The sequence below is a fragment of the Dryobates pubescens genome, chromosome 20 (assembly GCF_014839835.1).
Source record: "Dryobates pubescens isolate bDryPub1 chromosome 20, bDryPub1.pri, whole genome shotgun sequence".
Classification (NCBI taxonomy): Eukaryota; Metazoa; Chordata; class Aves; order Piciformes; family Picidae; genus Dryobates; species Dryobates pubescens.
In genome coordinates this window covers 15,444,040-15,470,245 of record NC_071631.1, presented here as the reverse complement: position 1 = coordinate 15,470,245, position 26,206 = coordinate 15,444,040, and the positions used below count along the sequence as shown (strand labels likewise).

Genomic DNA, 26,206 nt, shown 5'->3' with positions numbered 1-26,206 from the left:
ATCCGCCAGGCCTGGGCACCGCCAGCCCCGGGAACAACGGAAGGTGGCAGTGGCCAGCCACCAGTCCCAGCCCCGCAGTCAGCCCAGGCGAATACCTGCTGTGGTGGCGGTCCCCGCGCTCCGGCCCCGTCCCCGTCCCGCCGCTCTCAGAGCCGCGCGGTGCGGTCCGGCGCTGCCGAGACATCGCTCACGCCGACACTGAGCGATGCGCTCGGCCTGCCAGGACATGGCAATCGTCCGCCGAGCAAAAACGTTTCAGGCAGACGGCCTGGAGAAATCCATTACAGAGCCGAAAGCAGCGAAGCAGCTTCACCGAGGTAGAAGCGGAGACAGCTGGACCACGCCGAAACACCAGAACCGCAGCAGAAGAACTCGGCCAAGTGCTCTATACTAGAGTACCGCTACGGCTGCGGCGGCAGGCTAAAACAGTCGATGCGAAGCGGCGATGCCGCGGGCAGCCTGGAGCGCGCAGTCGAAAGCAATCGAGGCCGGAGCGGCGTCATGCGGCGAGTATGGAGGCGGGCGGGCCGCGGCGGCGGCTGGTGCACCTGGACCTGAAGGGCGCACCGCCCCGCGCTTCCTACCTGGCGGAGGTACCGGGGGAAGCGGCGGACGGATGGGTCTGATCTGGTACGGGGGGAAACGGTGAGGGGATTCCACAGGCCTACTCGGCTCGGCCTCACCTGGCCGCTGTTCCCCCTCAGGTGCTGCCGCTCCTCCGCGCCCTGGGCGGCACCGGGCTGCTGCTGGAGTATGAGGACACCTTTCCCTACGCGGGGCCGCTGGAGCCGCTGCGGGCTTCGCACGCTTACAGGTAGCGCTCGGCGTAGGCCCGGGAAAGGGGATCTGCGCATCCAGACTGGGCCCTGACTTCTTGCTTTTCTCTCTCAGCACCGGGGAGGTGAGAGCGGTGCTGAACCAGGCCAAGGCCCAAGGACTGGAGGTGGTGCCGCTGGTGCAGACGTTTGGGCACATGGAGGTGAGCACCGGACGGGTGGCATCGTACCTTCGATGCCTGGGAGTGTTGGGTTGGGAGAGGGGAGGAGCAGCTCCGGATGTGTCGGAGTGGCTCGGTCAGGAAGTCTCTGTCATAACTCCCGATGCTAAGGATATTCAACTCCCATTACCTGACATGCTTTGGACACCAAGGTAACCCTGCACTCACCACCCTGTTTTCCTCTTCCCATGAGGTGCTTCATGGTCAGAGATGCCCACAGCACGGTGGAGCAGCAGCCATGCCTCTCCTGTCTGTACCACCCCTGAGAGAGGGCTCATGCTGTGCTCACACACAGCCTAAACCCAAGCTTTAGCAGGACAACTGTTACCAGAGCCCTGCTGACACAGTAAGATGCTGCTGTCCCCTTCCTTTTGCTGTTGTTCTCCAAGCTCTCCTTTCTCTTGCAGTTTGTGCTGAAGCACAAAGAGTTCGCCCATCTCCGGGAGGTGAAGGTGTTTCCCAACGCCCTCAACCCACACAAGGAGGAGTCACAGGCACTGGTCAAAGCCATGATTGACCAGGTCATGGCACTGCACGAAGACTTAAAATGGTTTCATATTGGATGTGATGAGGTGGGACTTCTCTCAAGCAAGGAATTTTTTCTTGATAGGAATGATGGTAAGGGCTGAGGTGTCTGCATTTCAGTGGTGCCCAGGCCATGTTTGGGTAGGATAGGGGGGACAGAAAACAGCAATTCAAACCAACCCAGAAAAGTCGTTTTGACAATAAACGATTCTAGTAGCACAGAATGTCATCTGATCTCAGTGCAATATCTAAAGAAGTGAAAGCACTTTCTTAAAGCTAACTCAGCATTTGGGTTTAGGTCAGGTGAGTAAAGTGAGATACCAGTTGGAGGCATTCCTTAAGAATCATACAAGTTTGGATGGAAGATGTTGGCTCACTGCTCTGGCAAGCATTCAGTCTCCTGCAGACTGATAGAAATATTTGCAGTGTCTTCAACACCAGGAGGTGCTTTGAAATATGTCCACTCTGTGTCATATCTTTGCAGTGGATTTTGAGTATTGTATGATTTCATGACACTTTGAGTCTCACTCCCCCTATTCCCATAAAAGAAGTCAAGATTATTTGATGTTTCAGGTCTACTACCTCGGAGAAGGAGAAGAGTCAAAGCAGTGGTTGCAGCAAGGAGACCACACTCTGGAGAAGCTGTGCTTATCCCACATAAAAGCAGTTGCAAGCTGTGTGGTCTCATCTTACCCCACCGTGACACCCATCGTATGGGATGATATGCTCAGGGGGATGAGTGAGGAAACACTGGCAGGTGTGTGACCAATGATGGGGTGAGTCCTATTTTGCAGCATACAAGAAAGTTTACACAACCAATTAAAGCAGAGTTGTTGATGGGTGAAAATAACGGAAACAAGAAATCTGAGGATAGATTAGACTAAAGAGCAGAGACTTCAGTCCTTGGGTATGTCACAGGCTTTCTGTATGACTGTAGTTAAGTCTCAATTCATACACTTTAGTTTGTGACAAACAAAGTAGTCATCATGCAGTGGTTGCCATCAGTTCTACTTACTTTACACATCAATAAAAACCCCACAAAACCAATATTACCTCTTGTGATCACAATCAAAACATCTCTGCTTCTCACCACCTTCTAGTGTTACTTGTTGCTCTGTGCAACTTCTGGTTCCAGTGGTGCAGACTTGCAGGGAGAAGCTGTGACCCTGTGAGGGTCACTGATACTGCACATGATCACAATGCACATCAAGAGGAGCTCTGAGTTGTGGGGTTACTGCAGGACCTTGATGTCATGAGTCTTGTTTGTTGAAAAATAGGAAACTGCTGCTGAAATTGGAGTAGTCCTGGCATAGACAGAACTCCAGCATTTCCAGAGCCACCTTATCTGTCTCCTCTAAACAGATTTGCACAAACCCATGAAGAGCTGTGTAGTTCCTCCAGCAGTGACTGACTTATTTGTGGGTTTAATAGTGGGAAATCATCTCAAAAAATGCAAACAGGACCCATGCACTTTCCACAAAAGCAGCAAGCATCTGGCTGTCTGCTGCCACAGGCAAAACCGGGTTACACAAAATAACATGAGATTTGAAGCTATGCCTGCAATCTTTGTTTGTACTTTAAAGTCATCAAAAAGCTAAGTTCTGTGCAAACACTGCTCAGACAATCTAAGTTAAAGGGTGAATATTTCCTTTTGAATTTAGCTGAAATCCTGCATGTATCATTTGCAGCTCTGCCAGTTCAGCCCAGCCGGAATAGTGGTAGAGTTAAGGGGATAAGAATGAGGTGGGCTTGGGATGTGTAGGATCTCTTGAGTTGTCACTGCTGATCCATATTAGTGGTTTGAAGATGTCTAAGGACTTTGTGGGCCCTGGAAGATGAAGTCATGTGTTTGAAATCCTGGCCACGCTGAAAATGCCCAGGGACACTTCGTCTGGAAATGAGGAACTGTAGAAATGAGCCATAAGTAGTTCTAGTCACATGCTACTGCACCAACAATACCTACTTAGTTTTACTAAGTCAGTCACTTTTAACTATTTGTCTTCCATTACTTAGAAGAACTCTGTTCCTTCCAGAGTCTGGGGTCCCACAGCTTGTGCAGCCAATGATCTGGGACTATGCAGCAGACCTTGATGTGGAGAGCAAAGGTTTGTACTTCTCTGCTGAGCATTAGCGTCAAGGGTGGAAATAGAGATAAACTTGTCCTGTGAATATTCTTTCGTGTGTCATTGCAGTGCAGCTTGTAGAGAAGTATCGGAGATGTGGCTTCTCCAAGGTGTGGTTTGCTAGTGCTTTTAAAGGAGCTACAGGAGTGAATCAGTCTCTAACACTTATTGGGCACCACTTAAAAAACCATCTCCAGTGGCTGCAAGTGGCAAGCAGTAGCCCTGCTGAGGTCCTTGAAGGTATCGCGCTGACCGGCTGGCAGAGGTAAGGAACATCCTTTTAAGTGGTTCCAAGGATCACAGAGAGGCAAACTAATGCTTTGAAAGCTTTTTGAATTTTAGTCATTGAAATACAAAAAGTTCCCTCTTGTTTAGTGTGTTCTGACAGTAAAAATGTCTAATTAGTGAATGTTTTCTTACTTAGGTATGATCACTTCTCTGTTTTGTGTGAGCTTCTCCCTGTGGCAATTCCATCACTGGCTGTATGTCTGCAGGCACTAAAGAATGGTACAATGACAACTTTATTCTCTCTCAGCTTATGCCTAGCACAAGAGGAAAGTGACCTTGCCCTAAAGCTGGCATATTTTGAGGTGGTTTGACTATCTGATCATGGTCTGAATTACGGACGCTGGTGATATGGGAGGAGAGAAGCCTCTTGGCCCAAGTATTAAAATCACCTATAGTATTCTAATTATTTGTTGTCTTCTGACCCACAAATGCTCATAAACTTCTTCATGCTTAGGCTAAAAAAAATCATGTAAGAGGCTGAATCTCATTTGAAACAGCACTGGTATACAAATGAGACTAATTTTGTCTAGATTTAGAACTTGTTTACATGTAGAAGTTGTTTTAACTTAAAACTGATCTAGCAAGTACACTCTCAGGTAAAATACTTCCTGTTTCTCTACAGGCATTTGCCAACAGAATTGTTATTTTTTTTGTCTTTCTGCAATTCTTATTTTGAAAAGAACCCCCCACAACCTACTTGTTTTTAACTAAGGCACTAAAATTATTCAGCGCCCTGAAAGGAAAGCTCACAGCTAGGTAGTGCTTTACCTAGCACAGAACAGTTGTGTGAAAGACAATGTACTCCTCCCATGGAGTTTTCCCTTGTTCTAGTTCCATTTCACCTTTTAAAAAAGAAGTCTTCATCCAAGGAGAACTACTAAGCCAATGCAGAGTATTCCAGAAAACGCCTCTTTTATGGACATTTTGGTTATTTAGACTCTTTTTACTTACTTCCACTGTCTTCTGCCAGGTGGCTATTCAGAAAAGATTAAAGAAGATGTGGAAAAGCTTCTGGGAATGCCCAACCTGGAAATTGACACTTTCATGAGGTAAAATTCCAGCTGTAGGATTCAGATGTTTCTCATTGCATGGTAAGATCAGAAACTAATGGATCCTCTTTGAACAGCACAAGTGTGGGGACCTTTCCTGGGAGCAATATCCTTACTCTTGTGACACAAGTTAGTTTCTACCTCAAGTCATCAGTGGATGAACTTCTTGAAAGGAACAGGTAATAAGGTTTATATTTATTCTCTGGCTGTCTGCAGGAGTGTTTGAGCTACTTCATCTCAAAATGGGGTATAATTCCAGCAAAGTGCTTTAAATATCAATCTCTGCATTTCAGGCATTGTTCCCTATACACTGACACCCAGCACAACATATTTGGATGCTAATTTGAAGTGTTTCAGCAGAAGTCCTAAATACTATGTGCTGCCTTATTTCAAGAGTAGTTCTTTGCTGAATTAAATCTTCCTGTTACTTAATTTTAATTGAGGGTTACAAAAAAACAGCTTGAAATGAAACTTAAATTGCAACAGATGATCAGTTACACTCACTTGCCAGGAACAGTCTTTTACAAGCCAGTTCCAAAGACACCTAGACTTAAATTTACTTACTCCTTGAGCACTATCTCTTTGTGCCAGCAGTTCAGCTAAAGCTCTGTCACCTCTCTGTCAGCCTGTAAAGATGTCAGTGCTGTTTCAAACACTGCTTATACTAACATCCATTTTCAGATACGTCACAGGCTGGTTCAGCCCCTACCACAGGAAAAGGAGGATTGTTCACCCTATAATAATGCATCACTTTCAGCCTGATGCAGTAAGGTAACACCACCTAATTTTGCATCATAGGGGAAATAAAATCTGTCATATTTTGGGCACTCAAGTGCATGTGGTCTTGAGTCCTTGCCTCCTCCTACAGTAATTTCAGAAGCATCAGTGCAAATCAAACCATATGAAGTATTCATAATATGGTTTTGAAGAGGCGAGCAGGTTCATCTTTGCCTTCAGTTGAACAAATTCTGTGAACACAAGTACAAAATTGGTCTCAAATCAGACTCTCCCTTGAGAGGAAGTTGCTCCCATACAGACCTGCTGCACTTCACAGCAATTGTTGGCCTTGGGACAGTAGCTCACCATGGGCCAAGTTCCAGCAGAGCTCAGAGTAAAACCAGACCCCTTTTCCTTGCTCTTTCTCACTGTATTTGCTATTCAAAACCTGTTCTAGACATTGTGCCAAGATGAATATCCAACCTCATCTACTCTTCCTGATTAAAAAAAAATGCAGACTTAAATTCCCAGGAGTCTCTCAGTGGGTTTCAGTTACACTTAAAATGTGCACAGTGGTTTTGTGAGCTCACATTTCAGTACTTCAGAAGTCAATGCATAAGAACAGTGCCAAGATTAATGGTACTTAAGTACAAACAGTGTCAAACTTTTGCTGCCTGCACAAAATCAAGTCCTTTGAGCTCTTACAATAGATGCTGCTTTTCCTGTAAAGTCATTTTAAGGGCTGTACTCTCTCTAAAAGGCCTGGAAAGCTAGCCTTCCCTTGAGGCAGAGCTCACCTGCAAATGTGATTGTTTCTTCCTTCTGATTTCTGCTTAGTCTCCTCTCCAAGTGGAATGCTGTGGTGCAAGACCTCCAAGCAGCCATGGAGCAAGTTTTCCACGAGTGTACTGTAGAGGAGTGGATGGAGGAGAACGTCCACCCAAGCCTACAGAAGCTTCAGCAAGTGGTGGATGATTTAGATAAAGCAATAAAGGCACAAAATTAGGGGCATTGCAATTAGTCTGTTTTATTCTGTGGAAAAATATGGCTAGTGGAAATTGGCAACTAGTCATGTTTGTCACTTTTAGAGCTGAAGCAAGAACTGTTATTAAACAAAAGTGACCTGAAGGGATAAAGAAATTTATTAGTGTAATAGGCTTCAACTCTGTTTTAATTTTCCTAACACATTGCTGAGCCTTAAATCACCTCCCCTGTAAGTCAGATTTGCTCCCCTTGCATAACAATGCAGAAGTGAGTCAGAACATGGCTAGATTGCAAGGCAGGTTCTCCCAAATTCAGTATTTGTGGTAATAGGCTTTTTTATGAAGCAGTGACCTGAGAAAGTGCTCCAAGTTCTACTCTAGTCAGTACCCAACTTGTCCTCCTTTGCAATTTCTATAAGACTTGAGATACTTTAAACATGCTTTAGGTCCTCATGCTCTGTACTGACTCCTTAGTCTTTCAGATATGTTCAGAGGGGAATCCTACTGTTCCATCATGACAAGTCCTTCCATATCTATCAGTTGATTTGCTCCAGATTTTGTTTTGGACTTTGTCTCTGAAATACAAACCCACCAGTCTTAAGTCCAGTTTTGATTAACTTGAGGCCAGGAAATTAACATCCAGGTTTTTGCAGAAGTCTGAGCAAGGAACCACTGTCCAGCTGCTCATGAGGTTACAGCAGATGCATGGAAGATGCCATATACCATCACAATACAGAGCAAAGAGGATCTCCAGAAAAGGAGTTTGTTACCAGTAGGGAAGGTTACACTTGGACTTAAGGGGAAAACTGCCATAATACATTTGACTTCTTGACTTCACTAAAACATCATCTAAGTTAAGCATAGTTCTATAGAGCTCTAGATATGGAAAGCACAAGAAGCACAGCATAAGACAAATCTCAACTTACTAAATGAGCTGCAGGAGTTAGGTCCACATGCAGAATTTTACCTATAAAGAATCAGTTGCTATGTATACCTTAATTACCAAAGGTACACATAACCAACAAGAACTTAATTTATTTTATTTCAATAGATCTTTTGATACTCAAAGTGGTTGTAGAAATATGCCTTTTTTGGTTGGGTTAAAGAGGGGGAATGCAAATATGTTCACAGTGGAGTGCTGGCTCTGTCACCTTAGATGACATTGAAAGCTAGGCTTCTCTAAGTGAAAAGCAGGGTCAGCAGGGAGATAGCTATTTGGGCTTCCTCTACTGTGTCCTTCCCCCCATTAACTCCTTCAACAGGTCTGTGCCAAGTGGTAATTCAGACAGTGATTCATATTTTAATACATTTTAATTAAAAACAATATAAAAGACTACAGTGACACAAGTTATCAAAAGAATTTTTGAAAACAGCCATTCATAAAACCAAGACAACATACACCACCTTGCTGAAATTCTACTTGACATTTTAAATTAGAAAAGCAATTTCTAAGCATTTTCCAGCAGTACTTTTGCCTCTCAACAATCTACTACAGTGTCAGAACTAGCACTCTTTATTTACGACGTAAGCCAGCTTAGTTTTTGTGTCTGTTTAACTTCATCAATACAGCACAAGAGTCAGATCTCAGCTATACACTCTAAATAGTCTGGTTTTCTTAGGGCCTTGCTCACTGGATCCTAGTTACTGGAATATTAGGTCATAGCTTAGATAATGCAACTTCCTCCCTCTGTACAACATGCAGTCTTGCTCTTGTTCACTACAGCAGCTAAGGGCAAAATCCCATCCAACCAGACACATGCAAGTAGCTTCAGATGTGCTACTCAAGCTGAAGTGTCTGCCAAATGGCACTGACCATACACTTAAAGGATGTAACAGAAAGGGTTGGCTTTAGGGGCAGAGCTTTAGATCTAACTTAAGGTACTTTATGCAGCTATCAACTCATTTGTAAGTCAAACTACAGCTGTCTAAAGTTACGAGACAGCCCAAGATGCAAAAATCGTACCAAATACCTTTGTACTGCTCTCCTAGCAGTATCCCATTTCCTAACCTAGTCTTTCACATCCCTTCTAGTATAAGCCACTTTACACAGGCACATGTAAGGCTACATTTCCTGGGCCTTTCAATATGCTAGGCTCAAGGGAAGTGAGGAAACCATCCAAAAAAAGCCTTGAGCAAAATGGTAAAAAGACATCAAGAACATACACCAAGCTAGATGCACAAGAGAGCTCAGCAGAAGCGGGGCACATGATGCAGTGCAGGGTTAGATTGATAGGAGCACCATCCTAAAGCTGATTTTTAAGTGGCAAGCTACAGCATGGTTTGCATCTTCCATAGAATGTCAGCTCTCATGGAAACAAGAGAAACCCAGGACAGCTAAGGCTGAATGTAGGTAGTTTTGTCTGTTATTATCCATGGGCAAATCTGTGGGTTCAGAAGTACAATGCACATCCACACCATGTACTGCCTCAGTGTCCTTGCTGCAAAGAAGCAGTTACCTGCAGGTTGAGCCCTTTTGCTTACATTATACCATTAAACAATCTCATATTTCAGTATTTCTTACTGGAAGTCTTGGAACACTTAACATTCTCATTTTACACAGCAGAGGTAAAAACTAAAGTTCTCCAAATTCCCAATCCCATTTTCATCTCTAAAAGGAGGGTCACCTAGGGAATACATCACAGCTGGTTTAAATGAACTCTCCAAGGTGTTACATCCTGCAGTATCTTTAAAACAGGTTTGATGATTTTCCTTAGCTTACAACTGTACTTCAGAACAAAGGCCAAGTTTTGTTAATTGCCTGCAACCTGATTTTCCTACATTCATACACAGCAGTTTCCCGAGTCAGTGATGTAGAGGCTGAAAGCCAGGTATCAGCCCACCAACTGAGAGGACTGACCAAGCATGTCTGTTGGCAGAGGTGTCGTTTCATACCTGATTACAAGTTTCTTATTGAATAGAACTAGACCCAGTTCTGTGTCGCAGTGAAGCTGCATCCACACTGATCCCCCTGTTACAGTGTGATTACCCTTTCAAACCACCAGTAAGAGCATCTTTGTCTCACTAGGTCTAAAAGGCTGGAAGCAAACTGTTGGTACAGCCTGTTCTTTGGTCAGAGAAGCCTGTGCTTAGTTTCAGATATAGCTGCAACATACAACATAACATAGCTGAAATCCTTTCCTAGCTTTCTCTTCAGTAGAGGTAGAGTGCTTTGAAACAAAAATGCAGGTTCTTCTAAGTCCTGGAGAAAACTACTGCCAGAAGACGTGCTGCTGGCCAAATGGAAAAGGAGACCACACAGTTACTTTGTACCCTGTTCAGATCTAGAAGTAACTGCAAGTATTTTCTAATTCAGGTCTTCAGACCATACAATTCCCAAGCAAAATTTGGCAGAACTTTCATATAAGCAGTTCTACCATGCTGAAGGAACTTTCAGCTCTTAACTTTTTTTTCCCCTCTACTAACAAGTTGATACAGGCATGATGAAGTTTTACTTCTAGACAGAACATGTTGACTAAGAGGTAGCTTTTACTTCAAGAAATACCGTGGAAAATTCATACTTTAACTATTAGTGAAACCACTGGTGAGAACACAGGACACTACAGACAGGGAATAAAACATGGATCTATCCCAGCTATGTTTAAAAAACATCAGCACTTCAGTATCCTTTCATGTGAGGAAATACTAAACAAATCTAGGCTACCATGCTGTTGGACATCAGTCTTTTCCCTAGCTAAAGTACCAGATGTGCTTTCCTTCCTTTTGAAATACAGAGTTACAATAGTCAATGTTGAGGTGTAGGAAAAGGTTATTCTCTCTTAGGGTAGCCTATACCAGAAGTTAAGCAGAACAGGATTAAGCTAGAACATCCTGAAGATGTTAAAATCAATGTGCTCATTCCTTGCTCACAATTTACAGCTCCCTGGCAAATCCAAGAGAAGACAAATAGCAAGTTGATCAGCCTTATGTTTCCAATTCCAAGACAGTCACTCAAGCTTTAATTTCCACTAGTACCTAATGGCAAGACAGTAGTAGAGAATGTGAAAGTGCCACTGTTCTGCATCACCTAATTGCATATATTAAGATGCTTTAAACCAATTTAGCAATATATTCAGGCATTTACATTTCAAGAAAAACAAGTTCAGCTCTTCTGCATTTCCTACACTATCTGCAACAGATGTTTGTACTAAGTGGAAGTTAACATCTGTATCTCTATTAATGGGAAAGCAATAACTGATCTCAAACCAATTCATTGATAAATAACTATTCCCAGACAAGTTTGATGAGCTGACAATGTTCAAAAGCCAGCATTGTCCAAGTGCAGAAACTAAGGCAAAGTAGCATATAAAATGGAATTTGCTTTGGATTCTACAGTGGCAATACTGGGAGCGTGGATCTTGAAGCAGTTTAGCACTAACAAAGGTGCCCCAAGACACATTCCTCCCATTGTAAATGCCCATGTAGAGAAATGCCCCAGTCAAGACAGCAAGATTTCTTTTCCTGAAGAACAACCAGCATATTTTCCAGATGTTTGAAAACCTCTTCTTTCTTCAGCTTGTGATGACTTAGTATTTATCCTGTGGTTCATCTGCATCACTAGCCTCTGTTTCGCTGCTCTGAGAGAAATCTTGTGGGCTCTCTACTCTGTCCAGTTCCAGAAAACTCATGATGAGTTTGGCAACTGCTTCCACATCACTGTGGGGGGAAAAAAAAAAAACAACAATGCAACAGTTAGTGGAACAGTGGTGTTGACACGTCAAGAACAGGCACACCAGTTCCTGAGAGTAACTGCTCAAAGTGTCAGGCAACATGTGGTTTAAGGTATGACTGACAGTGTCCATCTTCTGGATGTAACGGTTTGGGCTTGATGTGCCTTCACATCAGATCAATTCTTTTCCCTTCACCAGCCTCTGCTGCAAGATTCCTTATTAGCAATGCCTGAAATAAATTCTCTGTTAACTGATAAATTGAACATGTGCAAAATAGAATTAATCCCCTCTGCCACTGCACAGGTGGGTTAGGGAGGATAACTGCAGCAGACATGCAAGGGTATCTTAGATATCTAAATGTGATCAGTCTGCCGCCAAATGTCTAACCTACAGCAGTTAGAAGGTTTCAACAAGTTATACTGAGTAACACAAGGTCACAGTAGCAAGAATGAAAATGGAGACAAAATGGCTCTCAAGAGTTGGCAATTATGGACTTGTTATTTCCCACCCTGAACATTTTCATTAAAAAAGAAAAGTCCAAACTGCACCTTCTGCAGCCCAGCACTGCACTCTGAGTCAGTGGGTGTGAAAACCCAGTGATGAATCGCAGCACCACCAGGTAACCCTTCCCGAAGTACCGCACAGTCTCCTCTTCCACATTCACATCTCTGATCTCATTCAGCAGAGCCACTACTGTAAAAACAGATGTGGGGGCAAAAAAAAAATAGTCAATGAGCAAGCCCAGTAAACTCTCAGCACTGCTACTAGTGACTGGCATGACTCAGAGTCTGTGCTCCAAGAACTACTTCTCTGCTCCTATACAACCAGGGCTGCCCTGCAATAGCAAACAATTGCTGAGCTACTCAAGCAAAACAAACAAGGAGAGGCTACAGCACAGGGTAGCTGGTGTAGGCACTAATGAACAAGACACACTGTCTCACAGCAACTGGGGACCATTAGTTTATTACTTATGTTTCCCACTTCAATGACAGTTTTAACTAGTTCACTGTACAGAGCTGGTAAACAGGTGTTCAAATAGAGAAAGATTTAACTGTTCAAAGCAGCTGCTGATCTCTGCCATCCCCATGTTAACAGAACTTGATTCAGGAGGAGATGTGCTCAGCTCCACAACATACACCCTAAAGAAAAGCTCAGAAACATTGAACACCCTTCTCTCCACACAGCTTATTTTCCATCTCCTAAATGAACTGTGTAAAAACCCCATCCAGCTTAAGGACATTCCATTTTTTGGGTAACTTTTCTAAGCATATTGAGAGTTGGTTTGATTTAGACTAGCAAATGGAATTACAAAATCTGCCACCGAAGAGGATTAGTTGGCACTGGAGCTCCTGTCTCACAGTGACTGCTTCAAGCTTGTTACTCCAACAGGAAGCTCAAAAGAAATGAGATACTGCGTTAAGCTTGAGCCTACTGAATATGCAGTTTAGTTTTAAATGCACATGATGTATCTGCAGGATACAGCATGCCTACTTGCATATGATATCTCAAGATTTGCCTGCTACCAAAACTAGATTAGGTTACAGAAATCTCAATTCCTGGATCTAAACCTTACTTTCTATCACCAGTCCCACTTGTAAGGCAGGCCAGCCAAGGAAAATGACACTGCACATTAACATCCCAAAGGAACAGCTGAGACTATTCTAGAAAGCAATGTGCAAGCCTAGTTACCTTGGATTAAAGTAACTAATAAAATGCATTCAGCACCCTAATCTGAAAAAACATTTGGATCTTGAGAGGCAGATTATTACATCTGCTTCTTGGGAACAGAACAGACTAATTTGAGCCAAGAACTCCAGAGATGATTTTGAAATAGGCACACAAGAATTTGTCTGCTCACTTGCTACCACAGATACTGCTTCCTCACCTTGTTCATTGCCTCCTTTTGAGAGGGTCAGGATTTTTTTGTAAAGACTGAATGTCTTTAGGCAGATTGTTCCCTTATTCTTATCAAGCACAGCTTCCTGTAAAAATTAAGAGTAAAAAAATCAAGATTTTCCTTAAAAACATTAGCAGCAGTTGTGCTTCAAAGTAAAATAAGAGTAATCATACAGGAAAATAATCTTGGTAACACAAAAAAATACATAGGTATGTTAGAGAGTCCTCTTTTACTAGACTGAGAAAATTATAATCTTGCTCTTGGCTTTAACAGAGACTTGAACCATATCTCCTGTGTTACTTCTACACAGGAGAAGTAAGAAATTAAAGTTGGTTTCATTGCCCCTCTTGTCACATTCTTTGTGTGATAAAATCTTTGCCTGGAATCAAATGTGAGCACTAACTTGGAGCTGCTTTGGCCTACAGTATAAGCATACAGTCAACACAAGCTCTAGTTACCTTTTTTGCTAACTGTCTCACTGTTAGTACTCCACCAAAACCCCAGTGTTGTGCTGTATGAGCCAGGATGAAATGTAAAATATCCCTGACAGTGGATGAAAAGAGAATATTTCACATGTAGGTTGCTTATTCTAGTAACAACTTAGGTCAAAGAGGTGACAAGTTTATGTAACAGGTTATTGCTCTTAGTCCAACTCCTAACAAATCAATGTCCACAGGATTATAAACCAGCTTCACAAACACCACTCTTTTCCCAGGGGAAAAAAAGGAAGGTTAGAGCTACGCTATTTAATGGCCATTCCTTTATTAGCTGGAACTCTTAAGTATAAAATCATATTGCAGCAGTTGAATGTGCAATTCAAAAAGGACACAAAACAGTTTGGGGCATGTCTGCCTTAAAACTCCTACATTAAGCTTCACGTCTTCATGCTTGTGTAAGGAAAGAATTATTGCCCTAATTCTACCCCTAATGTAGCACCCCCAAACCAGAAGCTAATTTGCCTGTTTTGATTAAGCAAGTGCATGAGGCTGCTGAAATCAGCAACTGCTGATTGTTTCTAAATTTTCACCACTTTTTTCCCCCAAGTTCAGCATCTTACCTCCCACTGCTCCAGATTCTGTGCTGCCACAAAGAAACACCCAGCCATATAGAAGAGCTTCCATGCCAAGCTGTCTGAAGAATGCGAGAGTACAAATTTAAGGGTTTGGGTTTTTTACTTCTTTGGTATTCAAACAGTTAGTTTTAAAAGCAACACACTCTCTTTTAAGGGGGGGGGGGGGGGGGGAGGGGGAGGAAAAAAAAAAAATTTCTCTGGAGCTAACTTTTTGCTGTTAGTTGTAATGCCAACTATTTTACAGCTCTCCCAGGATACAAATACAGAAACTCTTCACATGTTTTGCAGAGACTGCATCTACACTGGGCTCTAAACCATGCAGAATTATAAGCAGTTGTACTATTGGCAAGGTAACACCATCACACACCTTCTTCTTTTACAAAAAGCAAAGGCATGTTAAAAGGCACCCACAAAACTCTCAGCTATCAAATATTTGTGCTGCAGAAGACAAGGGTAAGGGACAACGGAAATTCACTGAAGTAAACATATTTCCTCATAAAAGGAAGCAGTCAGCCCTCCTGACAAACAAGTATTTGCATGTTATGTCCTGGAAAAGTTTACATGTAGCAGCCTAAGCAATTTGCTTACTCAGGCTTTTGCTGAAGGCATAGAACTGTGCTCAGGATTGCTTCAGAAAGCTTTGCTGCAATGTTTTCAGAAAAGGCAAGTACAGCTGATGGCTCAAGCAGCTCTCACTGGACTTTGCTCTTGAAATAAAAACACACTGATTATACTGGCAGCATATTCCTACAGATTATTAAGTTTAAACTTGATGTTAACAGGGTGCAGCAAGAGAATCGCAGACCAGCCTGTAGGATGAGTTTGATAGATGGAAGGACAGCTGGCACGTGGCGCAGTCTGCTCTGTTGCAGGGGGGCAGGAAGCAGCAGTAGCTCTCTGTTCTCCAGAGGTGTTTATGAGTAATCTCTACTAGTGATGATTTAACAGTTTCCAGAGGAACAGAGTACTTCCATCAAAGGCAAGGTAATCATTTCATTATGGTAGCAAACAATTATGTATCTTCCCAGGAGAGCTGTGAGGACCAGCTAATCGCATTTATAAGAAACACTGATAGTACCAAATGCCAGAGAGTACTAAACATCATTATTAAAAATTCTCTTGCAAATGGAAGGCTGAGTATGTAATAGAGCATTAAAGAACAGTAAGTCATACACAAGCAAGGATTATAATTGGCTTTTAATATTCACACCACACAGCATGATAGGTACCTACACTGCTGTTGTAAGGTCAGAAAGAAGCTGCAGAGAGGAATCATCAGCGTGAGAAACAGATCAACAGGAAATAAACAACTCAAAAAAAAGACAGGCCGTTACCTGCACTGTAATAAGCAGCAGCCAAACCTATGGAGGCTATTCCTAGGATGAAAGGGGAGAGAATTAAGACAAACAAGCAGCAAAACCCATTTAAAATTCCCTTATGAAAACCATGGACACCGACATGTTCATGACTCTTCAAGAAGGGGACAAATGCAATTGCAGCATTAATTTGCAAGAGCTGGTTTTTTTTCTCCCGCTGAACTCGCCATGAAAACCTGCCATTCCACAAGGACAGCAAAAGCACAGGGGCTGAGGCCAGAAGTAAAAAGATGGTGACAGAACCAAGATCAGAATTTCAGAGGGATTCTGTCTAAGCATTACACCACACTTCCTCCCGAGTGCAGTAAAACTGAGCGTGCTACCACAAACACCACAAGCGTTACTTTTCCCTTCCAAGTGGTCTATAGAGCCAAAAGAACTTCTGTCATAGTGTCAGAAGCTGACAGCCCCTTTCTCCCATAAAGGAGGAAGTAGGAGTGGAGTGTCTCATGCCCCAGTGGGCCACTGCAACAGCAAAGATCTTGTCTTAATACAAGTTCGACGACATTGCTGAAAGCAATGACAACATTTAAGTGTCACTGCAATGGGATCAGCTCAGCTGGAAAGCAGGAGATGACAGACTTTGCCCACGAGCTCTCTGAGCATGGTCCTGAGAAGTACCACTGCAATTTTTCTATATATTTAGTGTTTAAATACAGGTGCCTTTCACAACACCCAGTATGACTTCCTATTTCATACACACAGTGCCACTGGCAGGCTGTCCATCACATGCAAGATCTAATCCCAGCATCACTCCACCAGAGTTTTTTCCCCTTCTCCAAACCCAAATGTTTTTCAATATAAGTACAGATCCCCTTCAGAAACTTCACATTTAGTTTACTATATGCCATGAAACAAATTTCTCTTCCTGGTCTTTCAGGACCCCCTTAACATTTTGTCCATGAGTCTCTGAAGTTCTGCAGATGACAAACTGAAAAGCTATCAGACTCACTGTGACACTACCACACTGACAAGGAGATTGCATTCATTTTGTGACTATGCTAAAGGAGAAGCTCAAAGCATGACGATTCTTCTTCTTGAAAGAAAAATGCCTGGAAGACAGCCATTCTGTTAGAAGTTCTTTCAGGAATTTATTCTGTGACCTCCTTCCCTTAAAGCAAGCTCTGAAATCAACTTAGGAATATTGCAGTCTTACCAACAAAGAGAGACCAAGATCGGATGCCAGGTGACCTCTTCAGATGAAGATAGGAACTGGTGCGATTTTCAACCAACATGTACATCTTCAGAAGAAACTTCCAACAGCCCAGTCTGACTCATGAAACCTCACTGGACAAAAATAAAGATAAGAAGAATTTAAGATCATCATTGACTGCAACACTCTCCCTTAATACTTTTCAGGACTTATAAAGTGTTAATCTAGACTATAAAAGATGTCCAGGCGAACATAGTATCTTACTAGAGCAGCAATATGCAAATAAAAACTGTTGTGTGGAGACTTGCTTGACAACAGCAATCTGAACTCTGAGAAGCTTCTCATTTTGGGAGTTAATGTCTCTTCCTTTCTATCACAACCAGAGTCCAGAAAAAACATGAAACACAAAAATCCCGGAACAACGTTGTTGCTAGTTCATGCAGCACTTCAAACTAATAACACAGCAAGAGCAGTGGAAAGTTCTTTGGCAGCATTTCTCCTGTTAACTGCAAAGGCTGTCAGGGTGGACTAGCCTGGCAGCTGAAGCAGGACAATGCAGATGTCAGGTCTCTCATCCCTGATGACAGAGCAGCAAGGGTTACAGCCTCAGCCTAGCAGTGCCAGTGTCACATAATGCCATATACGGCATTCTCCTCTTTCAAGCCAACTCAGGAATAAAAACAGGAGTTTCCAACGAATATGTTTGTCTCTTCTCAACAAGACCATGCCTTCAGCCTGGACAGAAAGTAACAAATGCTAATTAAAAGCAGTAAGAGCTGGCAATCCCATGCAGCATTTTCAGCAAGTTTTTACTATTTATAGCATAAAATTGTTTGAGTTTTGGCAATGATTGCGAGGTCCAGTGCAAAAAGCAATCCCACCCTAATACTATCAGTACAAGCATTCACACAAGATGTAAAAGGCTCATGACGACCTAGCTGATCTTTTCAGGATTGCCAGTGGAGAAGAGGCAGGCTGCTGACTGCTTCTCTTCTGGAAACTGGGGGAGATGCTTGTTTTTACTACGAAGGCCACAGTTCAAGAAATGAAAGCACGTGCAAAGCATCACATCCTATTCTTAGCAGGTTATCTGTTGGCCTTAATCATAGACTTCTTCTGTTTTGGTCTCTTTTTTTTTTTGTTACAACCGTCAAACCACTTTAAGGCAGCGGGTTTTAAGCACACTTCCTCAAAATGGATTTCTAATAAGGGTATCTGCTTTTTCTTATTGGAGCAATAAAGCTCAATATTCTGAAACATTCTGGAGACTGCAAGCACATTACACAGCTCATTAACTATTGAAGACAATGAACGCCAACCCCTTCCATTGACTTGGTACTTGAATCATTAAATAGCAACTCTCCTGCCACAGAACCAGTTGGTAGGAAGCTAGCATTAGGCTGTTAGCTGCCCATGAGAATAGGTTTCCAGAAGAATGCCAACATTCAACAGGCTTTTGACTAACCACGAAAAACACTTAAGCAAGTAGGCCCAAGCACAGCCAGGTTTTTAACGAGAAGTATGTGATTTTTAATCCTCTAGTCATCTTGCTCTTCTTAGATAATGCATGACACTCCCTCAAGAATTCTGCACAGACTGGTTAGTTTAGATACAAAGCTGCAGGGCTGCTGTTCTTTTGTGTTGTTCCGTTTGTGTCTTTTTCTCCATTTAACAAAGCAGATTTAGCCAAGTTTTCAGTTAAATAAAGAGCACGTATTACTTTGATTTTATCTCTTAGCTACACATCTGACAGAATCTGAAACTGAAAGAGACAAAACCACTTATGGGTAAGACACTTCATTTCCTGTTTTAATTTACCAATTAGTGCTGTTAGTCGCTCTCAACAGATCAGCAAACATTCCTGTTCACACAAAGCCTTCTGCCTGCAACCTAAAAAATATCAACAAGCTATCAAATGCATAAAAATCACTGCAGAAATCTGGCCATATTTCACAAACACCACACCCCACTTAGACCATAATTCACACACATTCCAGTTAAACACATGAATGTGAACTTCAGTATCTCCCTCCCATATTCATTCAGTGAACTCTAACCATGCAAATGCCAGTATCAACTCAATGCTGGACACCCAAAGTCAATGGCATCATCTCTCAGAGAAGAGATGCAAGAATGGTGCCTCAGGGAATAAAGAAACCCAACACGGCTTCTTAAAGTTATTCTAAATAAATCATAAACGTGCCTTGAAGTGAACACAAAAGTTTTAGCATAACACTTTTATGATAAGAGAAGATAGGTATTTTAAGGCTGCTAATTTTGCTTGAATTTCCTGGGTTGGACAATAAACTGATCTTCAGCACCAAAAAAAAAAACCACAAAACCCACAACCAACATTCGTAATCTTCCTCCAAGCTCTCGACTGAGGGTGAGCCAGTAAAAGCTCTATTACAAACATCTTCCGAGTCAGGACCACGCACTGAGATGATGAATTCCTTCACCTCTCAGCCCTGCACCTGCCTCCCACAGTGAGACTCATACACTAACTGGGGTCTTGCCCTCACCGAGGATCGTTCGGGAAAGGACTCGCAGTGTGCTCCCAAAGACAAAACAAAGCCACGGTTTCTTTCTCCCCCGCGCGTGGATAACACCACACCTGCAGTTGGGGCTCACCCACTGTAGCCCCTGCCGCGCCCCTACCAGACCGACGGGCCAGCCGCCCCCAGCCTGAGCCGTCGCTGCCCGTGACCCGCCGCCGGGGAGCATTTATGACTGCGGGGAGCCCACGCAGACGGTGGGGCTCCACAGGAGACACGTCTTCCCCCGGCGGATCCTGCCGGCGAGCTGCGCCCCCTCACAGCCCATGCCAGCCACCACTCTCCCCGGTACCTACCTGCAGCAGCACACCCGCCCGGACGCACTTTGAATGAGACGCCGGAGCAGCTCCGCTTCCTGCAGTCTCACCACCACCCCGAACCATAGAGTGTGGGCAGAGCGGCCGCCGAGGCCCGCCGGCGCCACGCCCGGCGTAAGAAGGCTCGGAGGCGCCAGCGGCCATTTTAGGTGAGGGCAGCGAAGTAAAAGAAACCTGTCCTGCCCGCACTACGCTCCCTGGGGCCTCCTGTGAGACTGTAAAAGGAAGAGCCTCACCCAAGATGGTGGCTGCTGTCCACGCTCAAGATGGTGGCTATGCCTGGGAGTGCTGCTCATGGTAGAATGTCAACAGTTCCTTAAGTTCCATGGCTTTAACTGTGTGAAAAAAGAGAATGAAGTCTCCTGTGTTGGCCAAGGAGAGAGGGTAAGGATCAGTGTGTGGAAGAGCTTTACTGACCATATTTAGCAGGAGCTTGCTAGAACCCTTCTGGGCCCTTTGCACAACAGGGCCTGGTAGGGCTGACTGCTACTCCAGGCTGAGGGTCAAGGGAGGGCAAGGGGAGTCCTTGTCTGTAATGGGGAGTCTCTCCAGGCTGCCACCAATGCTTAGTTGGAGGCCAGTGTACCTCTGGGCTCTCAATGGCAGTCATTGCATACCTTGCACTTGGGACAGCAGCTGTTACTAAGCACCTGCCCTGTGTGGTAGCCATTAGTTGATAGTACTGGATATTGTATGATCCAGAGGCTGCATCAAGGTGAGGTTTGTGATTTCTTGGTGTCACAAAGTTTTCTCAAGATGGCTGCTCAGAAAAGATCTGCTGCTGGGATCTTGGTTGTCAGCAGCAGCTAAAAGACATTGCTTCTCTGTAGGAGTGTGTCTCTATAGGTATATCCTCTCTGGATAACTACACACATAGAAAAAGACAGCTGATTTTGAAGTTTCCCATTCTTCCAAACATGACTTGGGATACTTGTGAGAGATTCTGCTGGAGGTAGTTTTGGGGTTTTGCAGTTTTGCCATTTTGCCAGTAGTGAATTATATCAGTGTTACAAATTTATATTGGTTTTTATTATAAGTTTTGTAGTAGTCAGCATTTTTTTATGCTTTAGCTTTCAGCATTTATGGCTACAATGTAATGGAATACAGTGCATTTCTGGATAGTTGTTACAACTGTTGTCAGAGTTATTAAAAAAAAATAAACGTCACTGTTCATGAACTGAGGAGGAGGAGCCTCCTCCTTACAGCCTTAACACTGATGTCATGACTTACTGTGAATTGTATGTCATCTGTTGTTTGGGGAGGAAAGTTTCTAATTCACTTGAAATACTGGGTGGCTTTCCTGTTGGGGACAGTAGGCTCCACTTAAAAAAAAAAAAATCTTTGTTTCTGGTTTAGTTAAGCATCATTCCCATATGAAAGCTATTCCTGTTCAATCCATTAGAGCAACTTCCCATGTCACCTTTGGGACAAAATGGGTGAAGCACAGACATCTGTAGTTTAGCTTGACATCTTCAATTCCCTTTATGTAAGTCAATGTATCCCTTCATTTCTAAGTGATATTGGATCCTTTCTCAGTTGTACAGGAATGTAGCCCTTCCTGAATTACATACTCAATTTCTGTCTTTTTTAAATAGTATGAATCCAGACAATTCAGAGTGTTTGCTTAAGGCCATAACATGGTAGAAGTTAGTTCAGCTGTTCCTGAACATTGCTGGCGAACGGTAGCTAAGATTTAATGGGACAGTGCTTTTCATAACAATATAGAAGTTTTTGAAGACAGCTTTTAAAAAGAACTTGGGAGTCTATGGTATAGACTTAATGCACTCTAAATAGTAGAAAATACAAACTGATCTGCCATTTTAGCATAACTATCCTAGTGGGAAAAGGCTATGAGGAACTTGCAGAAATTAATTGGCATGCTTGTGAGTCATGAGGTACCAGCTGCTGGATTTAGATGGAAAATAGGAAGTATCACGTGTTCTCAACCCAAACAAGCAGCTGACTGAATCTTCTGGGAAGAAATTTATGTATAAGCAGTTGTCAATCAGCTTTAGTAAGCAACCAGTTTCTCTGGAAACCAAGTGTTAAGTCATTCTGAGTGATAGAAAGCAAAAGATTTCTTGTGTCTAGAGCAGAGTGAAATAAGTAAAAAACTAATCTGTTCCCTCCACTCAGTATAAACCACTCATCATAGCACTGGTTTATTTTTGTTATTATCCACAAAAATATTAGCAACTGTATAGTTGTCCAGTTCTGTAAATACCACAGCGAGATGACCTGTTACAGCTTAATTTAGTTGTTAAAGTAGAGAGAAATCATTCCAACAATGGGAAATACCACACATACACCCATACATGCACAATCAAGCACTTGTCCGAACTGGGATATGGCAAGGATCCTTGAAAGCCTATGCTATTGATTAACAATTATTGAAACCTTTTTTTTGGCAATTACCTGGGGGGTTAACACCAGCACTTTGAAGTAGCTAAGTGGCTTTATGCCTAACAATAAAACAAGAGAGGACGAACACATTTTAAAAGCCTGATCCTGGGCTTAAGGAACAGCGTGAATTCCAAAGCATGTTGCTGCAGAAACAAAAAAATATTTGCTAGAAGAAAGATTCAAAAATATGTAACTATTTGTGGACTCAACAGTATAAAAATAGATTTTGTAAGGCATTGTGTAGTAAACACGCTTGTAACCTTTAAGTCATTGACCTAGAAACAAGAACACAGCCAGAACTGAAGTGGCCTTTGTTTTGCATTAGGTTGACCACTACCATTTCTGGTCCTTTTTCCTAGTTTCAGATTGTTTTCCTAAATATTATTTTCTAGCTCCCTATTCTCCCCAAAGTCCCCCTAAGGTCTTAAACTTAGCTATGCAATAAGCATGTGACCTTATTAGCATGCCAGGAGAAAATTCCTCCAGTGCTTGATTTTAAACAGTTGGTTGGAAACGGTCACCAAACCAGTGTTGTTTTGCAGCTGGACTGAAATGGCTGCAAGTCCCTGTTCTGAATGAGATCATCCCATTGAGCTCTCTGTGGTGCCCCACTGACTGCTGTGGGAACAGTCTGTATAAAGCCTGGGGAGTACCAATTTCATGGAATCTATTTACCAGCTGTAACTGAGATTTATTGCCCAATTCTGACAGCTGTTGAGTGGCATATGCTGTCAGTGACTTGAGGCGGCATTAACAGCTTGCAGTGCCTTGCAGGACCGATGCACAACCTCTGTAGCTTTCTCAAGTGGTTTGCAGTATACTGTTTTCATGGAGAAATGCTTAGCTTTCAATGTTATCCTTGGTGTAAATGCTTTACATGCAAGTATGAATGTTAAATGTATCAGTGGAGGCCAAAGAGATGGAGAAAGGCCTTAAAAGCAAGTAATACTCTTAAGTGCTACCTACTGTTGACACAGAAACGTTTTTATATTGTGAAGGTTATTGGAAGTAGCCCTACAGCCTTGAAAAGGTAGGAACTGTTACCTCCCCTGGGGCAGATTAGAACAGGATGGCGCTTTCTCAGGTTGTCAGGCACGGTGCTGATGTAATTGATATGGTGTTCTGTGGGGAAATGGCATAAATAGCTAATGGAAAGCAGAAATTGCTCTTGGCAATAAAATAAATGGGACATCTAATTATTTAATGATTGCACAAGTATAATCTTACACCCTGCACTGAAACATTGAGTCTTTGCACACTTGTGGAGGTTGGTTTGTTTGTTTGCTTGTTTCAATTCTTAAATTGAAATTATTCAACCCAGGTATTCCTAGGCCAGAGGATGATGTAGGTGAACTTAGGATGTATACCTAAGATGTCCTCAGTGATTCTGCAAATGCTTGAGTTGTCATATAGTTACCAGTTTTCATTGTGAACATAATGAAATACAGGAGAAAATACAAAATACTTTAAATATGATCTGTGCAGAGTTACAGAAATCCCCCAAACTGTCATGTCTTGTGAGGAATCACTATATCAAGTTTGGATAATAAATGTAAGCATAGTCACCCAAGTGTGAAACAGAAGGATTTTAGCAATGTCTTTAAGTGCAAATCTCAACACGTCCCTAATTTAGATCTTTCATCTGTGCCATTGCTATATTTGTCGGTGCTGCTCTGCCTATTGTATCCTTGTGGAATAAAGCTGGGAGATTGGCACAGCTTTTTAGTATGAAAATATTCACCCAGAGGAGCAGGAAATGAAGTCAGCTAACGCGGCGTTTCCGAGCGTAGCAAAAGCAAATGCTGAAGTTGAGCAGGGATTGCTCTAGAGTGATGGTAGCACTTTAAAAACTGTGGTAATGCACTGATGTGAAATGGACAAGTTTTTTGAATGAAGACAGAAGCACAGAAAATTATTACCAAAACTATTGCAATTTTTACTGCAAGCTAGGACTACTGATACTTTTCCAGTAAAGCACTATCAACTTATTTTTCTTTAAAAGGGCAGTGATAGAGTGTTTTTATTTGCTTTCATTATAGGCATGCTAAGGAATTCTGACTTCTTTGACTTTCCCCTGCTTACTGCAGAGGGGCTTGGACTCGATGACTTTTGGAGGTCTCTTCCAACCCAGACCATTTAATGATTTTATGATTAATGATTACTCTGTAAATTAACACACACCCCCATTATACTTACAGTTTGCTCAGGGGGTTATCTTTAAAACACTAATTAATTTGATTGTCAAATCTTTAACAACCAAATTCATAAATCATAGAATTGTTTAGGCTTGGAAAAGACCTTTAATATCATTGAGTCCAATGATCCCTGTCTTCCAATACCTGAAGGTATCCTACAGGAAGGCTGGAGAGGGACTTTTCATAAGGGTGTCTAGCCATAGGACAAGGGGGAATGGTTTCAAGCTAAGGGAGAGTAGATTTATACTGGATCTTAGGAAGAAGTTCTTCAGTGCGAGAGTGGTGAGAGACTGGAAGAGGCTGCCCAGGGAGGCTGTGGATGCCTCCTCTCTGAGTGTTCAAGGCTAGATTGGATGAGGCCTTGAGCAGCCAAGTGTAGTTGTGAGGTGTCCCTGCCCATGGTGGGGAGGTGGGAGATGATCTCTAAGATCCCTTCCAACTTAAGCCATTCTATGATTTTCAAACTCCACCAAGTTTGGTGCTAACCCATATCCCTTAGCATTTGTCCCTAAACATTTGCTTCACTGGACCGTGATGCCTTTTACAGCCAGCTGCAGTGCAGAGGATTTAGAGAGTTATGTCTCTGGGTGACAAACTTCTGTAGCCACAGCTGAGTCTGGTTCCTTTACAGCATCAACCAAAATGTTATCTGTGGATGACAGCATTAGACCCTGGTTGTAACAGGATGTGATTTACTCTGGGCATTTGATAAAGGAAAGGTACAATTTAGGCAGGAAATTGCCTCTTTGTTGGAAGTTCTGTGGTTTAATGTCTGAAATGTCATTTTAGACTGAAAAACGTGCACAGCTGTAGGGGTATGGTTATACATGGCTGTTCCAAGGGGTGGAAGTTGAAAGGGGCAAATGTGGACTGAACCTTTGAGTGTTACACCTGAGGTTTAGAAGGGCAACCACTCTGACATAAACTTAATTGATAATTTGGAGCCTGTGAGGTTGTGGGAGGCTGTTATGTATGGTTATACCTGTTTGTGATAGCTGCCTGGGAACATATTTGCATTGTTACAGAAATGAGAGGTCAAAGCATATTGGTTAAATCACATGGTAATTATTTTGTATGCAGTAACTTCCATAGCCTTATTCCACTCAAAAGAGACTGAGAACAAAATCGGGGCTGTTCCCCCAACTTTGTATGATACAGCTGCAGAGTGTGCTTTTAAAAAGTCCACGAAGGGGTTCAAGAGACGTCCCAAGCGTTTTGGAGAAGCGGCACCAAAGTGCCCGGTCGCGTTACTCGGTACTCAAAAGGCAAGCGCAGAGGCCGCCCTAACACCTAGCAGCCGCCCCGAGGCCACCCGTTCCCGGGCGCAGGGGGGCAGGTGCCTAGGGGGTCACATGCGTCTGCTCCCGTTTTCCTGCCCGGTTGGGATTTAACCGCCCGGGAGAGGGAGAGCGGCTCTCGGTTGTCGGCCCAGGGACATGAGATCGCAGCGCACACCCTCCCGCCCGCGGGGACGCGCAGATGCGCGCTGCCGGCGGCGGCTACGTGACGACGCTCAGGTCCACAATGAGCCCCGCCGCGCGGGGGGGCGGGGAGGCGGCGGCGGGCCCAGCCGGGAACCTGCCGGCGACACGGCGGAGAGTGAGGTGCTGCCGGCCCCGCCTGCGTCTGTGGCCAGCCTTGGCGGCTCGTCTCCGCCTGCCGGGGACGCAGCTCAGCGCCGCGGCGAGGTATAGTGTTCCGTTTTTCGCCCTTCCGACCTTTTCGGGTTGTTGGGGGTGGGGGGGGGTGTTTTAGTTGATTTTGTTTGTATTTTTTCCACCTCTGGAGCTGATGAGCTGCTGCTCCTGGCCGCCCGCCTGCTCTCCCGACGCCTCTGTCGGCGGCGGGGAGGGGGCCGCGCTGAGGGCGAAGGTGCTGTGAAGAGCCGA

General features: G+C 43.5%; 3 protein-coding genes across 3 annotated transcripts in view; 1 reads left to right on the top strand and 2 right to left on the bottom strand.

The window, feature by feature from the left end:
* The window catches only part of OGFOD3 (2-oxoglutarate and iron dependent oxygenase domain containing 3), a 35,193-nt gene extending 34,847 nt beyond the window's left edge, over positions 1-346 (bottom strand). Inside the window, exon 1 of the mRNA XM_054170946.1 lies at positions 96-346. Coding sequence (XP_054026921.1) covers positions 96-184 — 89 coding nt within the window. The 5' untranslated portion in view covers positions 185-346. The remainder of the gene's footprint in view (positions 1-95) is intronic.
* HEXD (hexosaminidase D) lies at positions 339-6,977 on the top strand. The gene is made up of 12 exons (XM_054170948.1): positions 339-593; positions 705-814; positions 892-979; positions 1,405-1,569; positions 2,096-2,279; positions 3,556-3,627; positions 3,715-3,910; positions 4,070-4,152; positions 4,904-4,982; positions 5,060-5,161; positions 5,664-5,753; positions 6,537-6,977. Exons 1-12 carry the CDS (start codon positions 513-515, stop codon positions 6,703-6,705), a joined length of 1,419 nt encoding a protein of 472 aa, XP_054026923.1. The 5' UTR covers positions 339-512; the 3' UTR covers positions 6,706-6,977.
* Positions 6,978-9,581: 2,604 nt separating this feature from the next.
* LOC104297897 (cytochrome b-245 chaperone 1) lies at positions 9,582-19,804 on the bottom strand. The gene is made up of 7 exons (XM_054170947.1): positions 19,699-19,804; positions 16,851-16,981; positions 15,653-15,694; positions 14,304-14,377; positions 13,235-13,331; positions 11,898-12,042; positions 9,582-11,335 (listed from the first exon to the last, which is right to left on the bottom strand). Exons 2-7 carry the CDS (start codon positions 16,933-16,935, stop codon positions 11,206-11,208), a joined length of 573 nt encoding a protein of 190 aa, XP_054026922.1. The 5' UTR covers positions 16,936-16,981; positions 19,699-19,804; the 3' UTR covers positions 9,582-11,205.
* Positions 19,805-26,206: the final 6,402 nt, after the last annotated feature.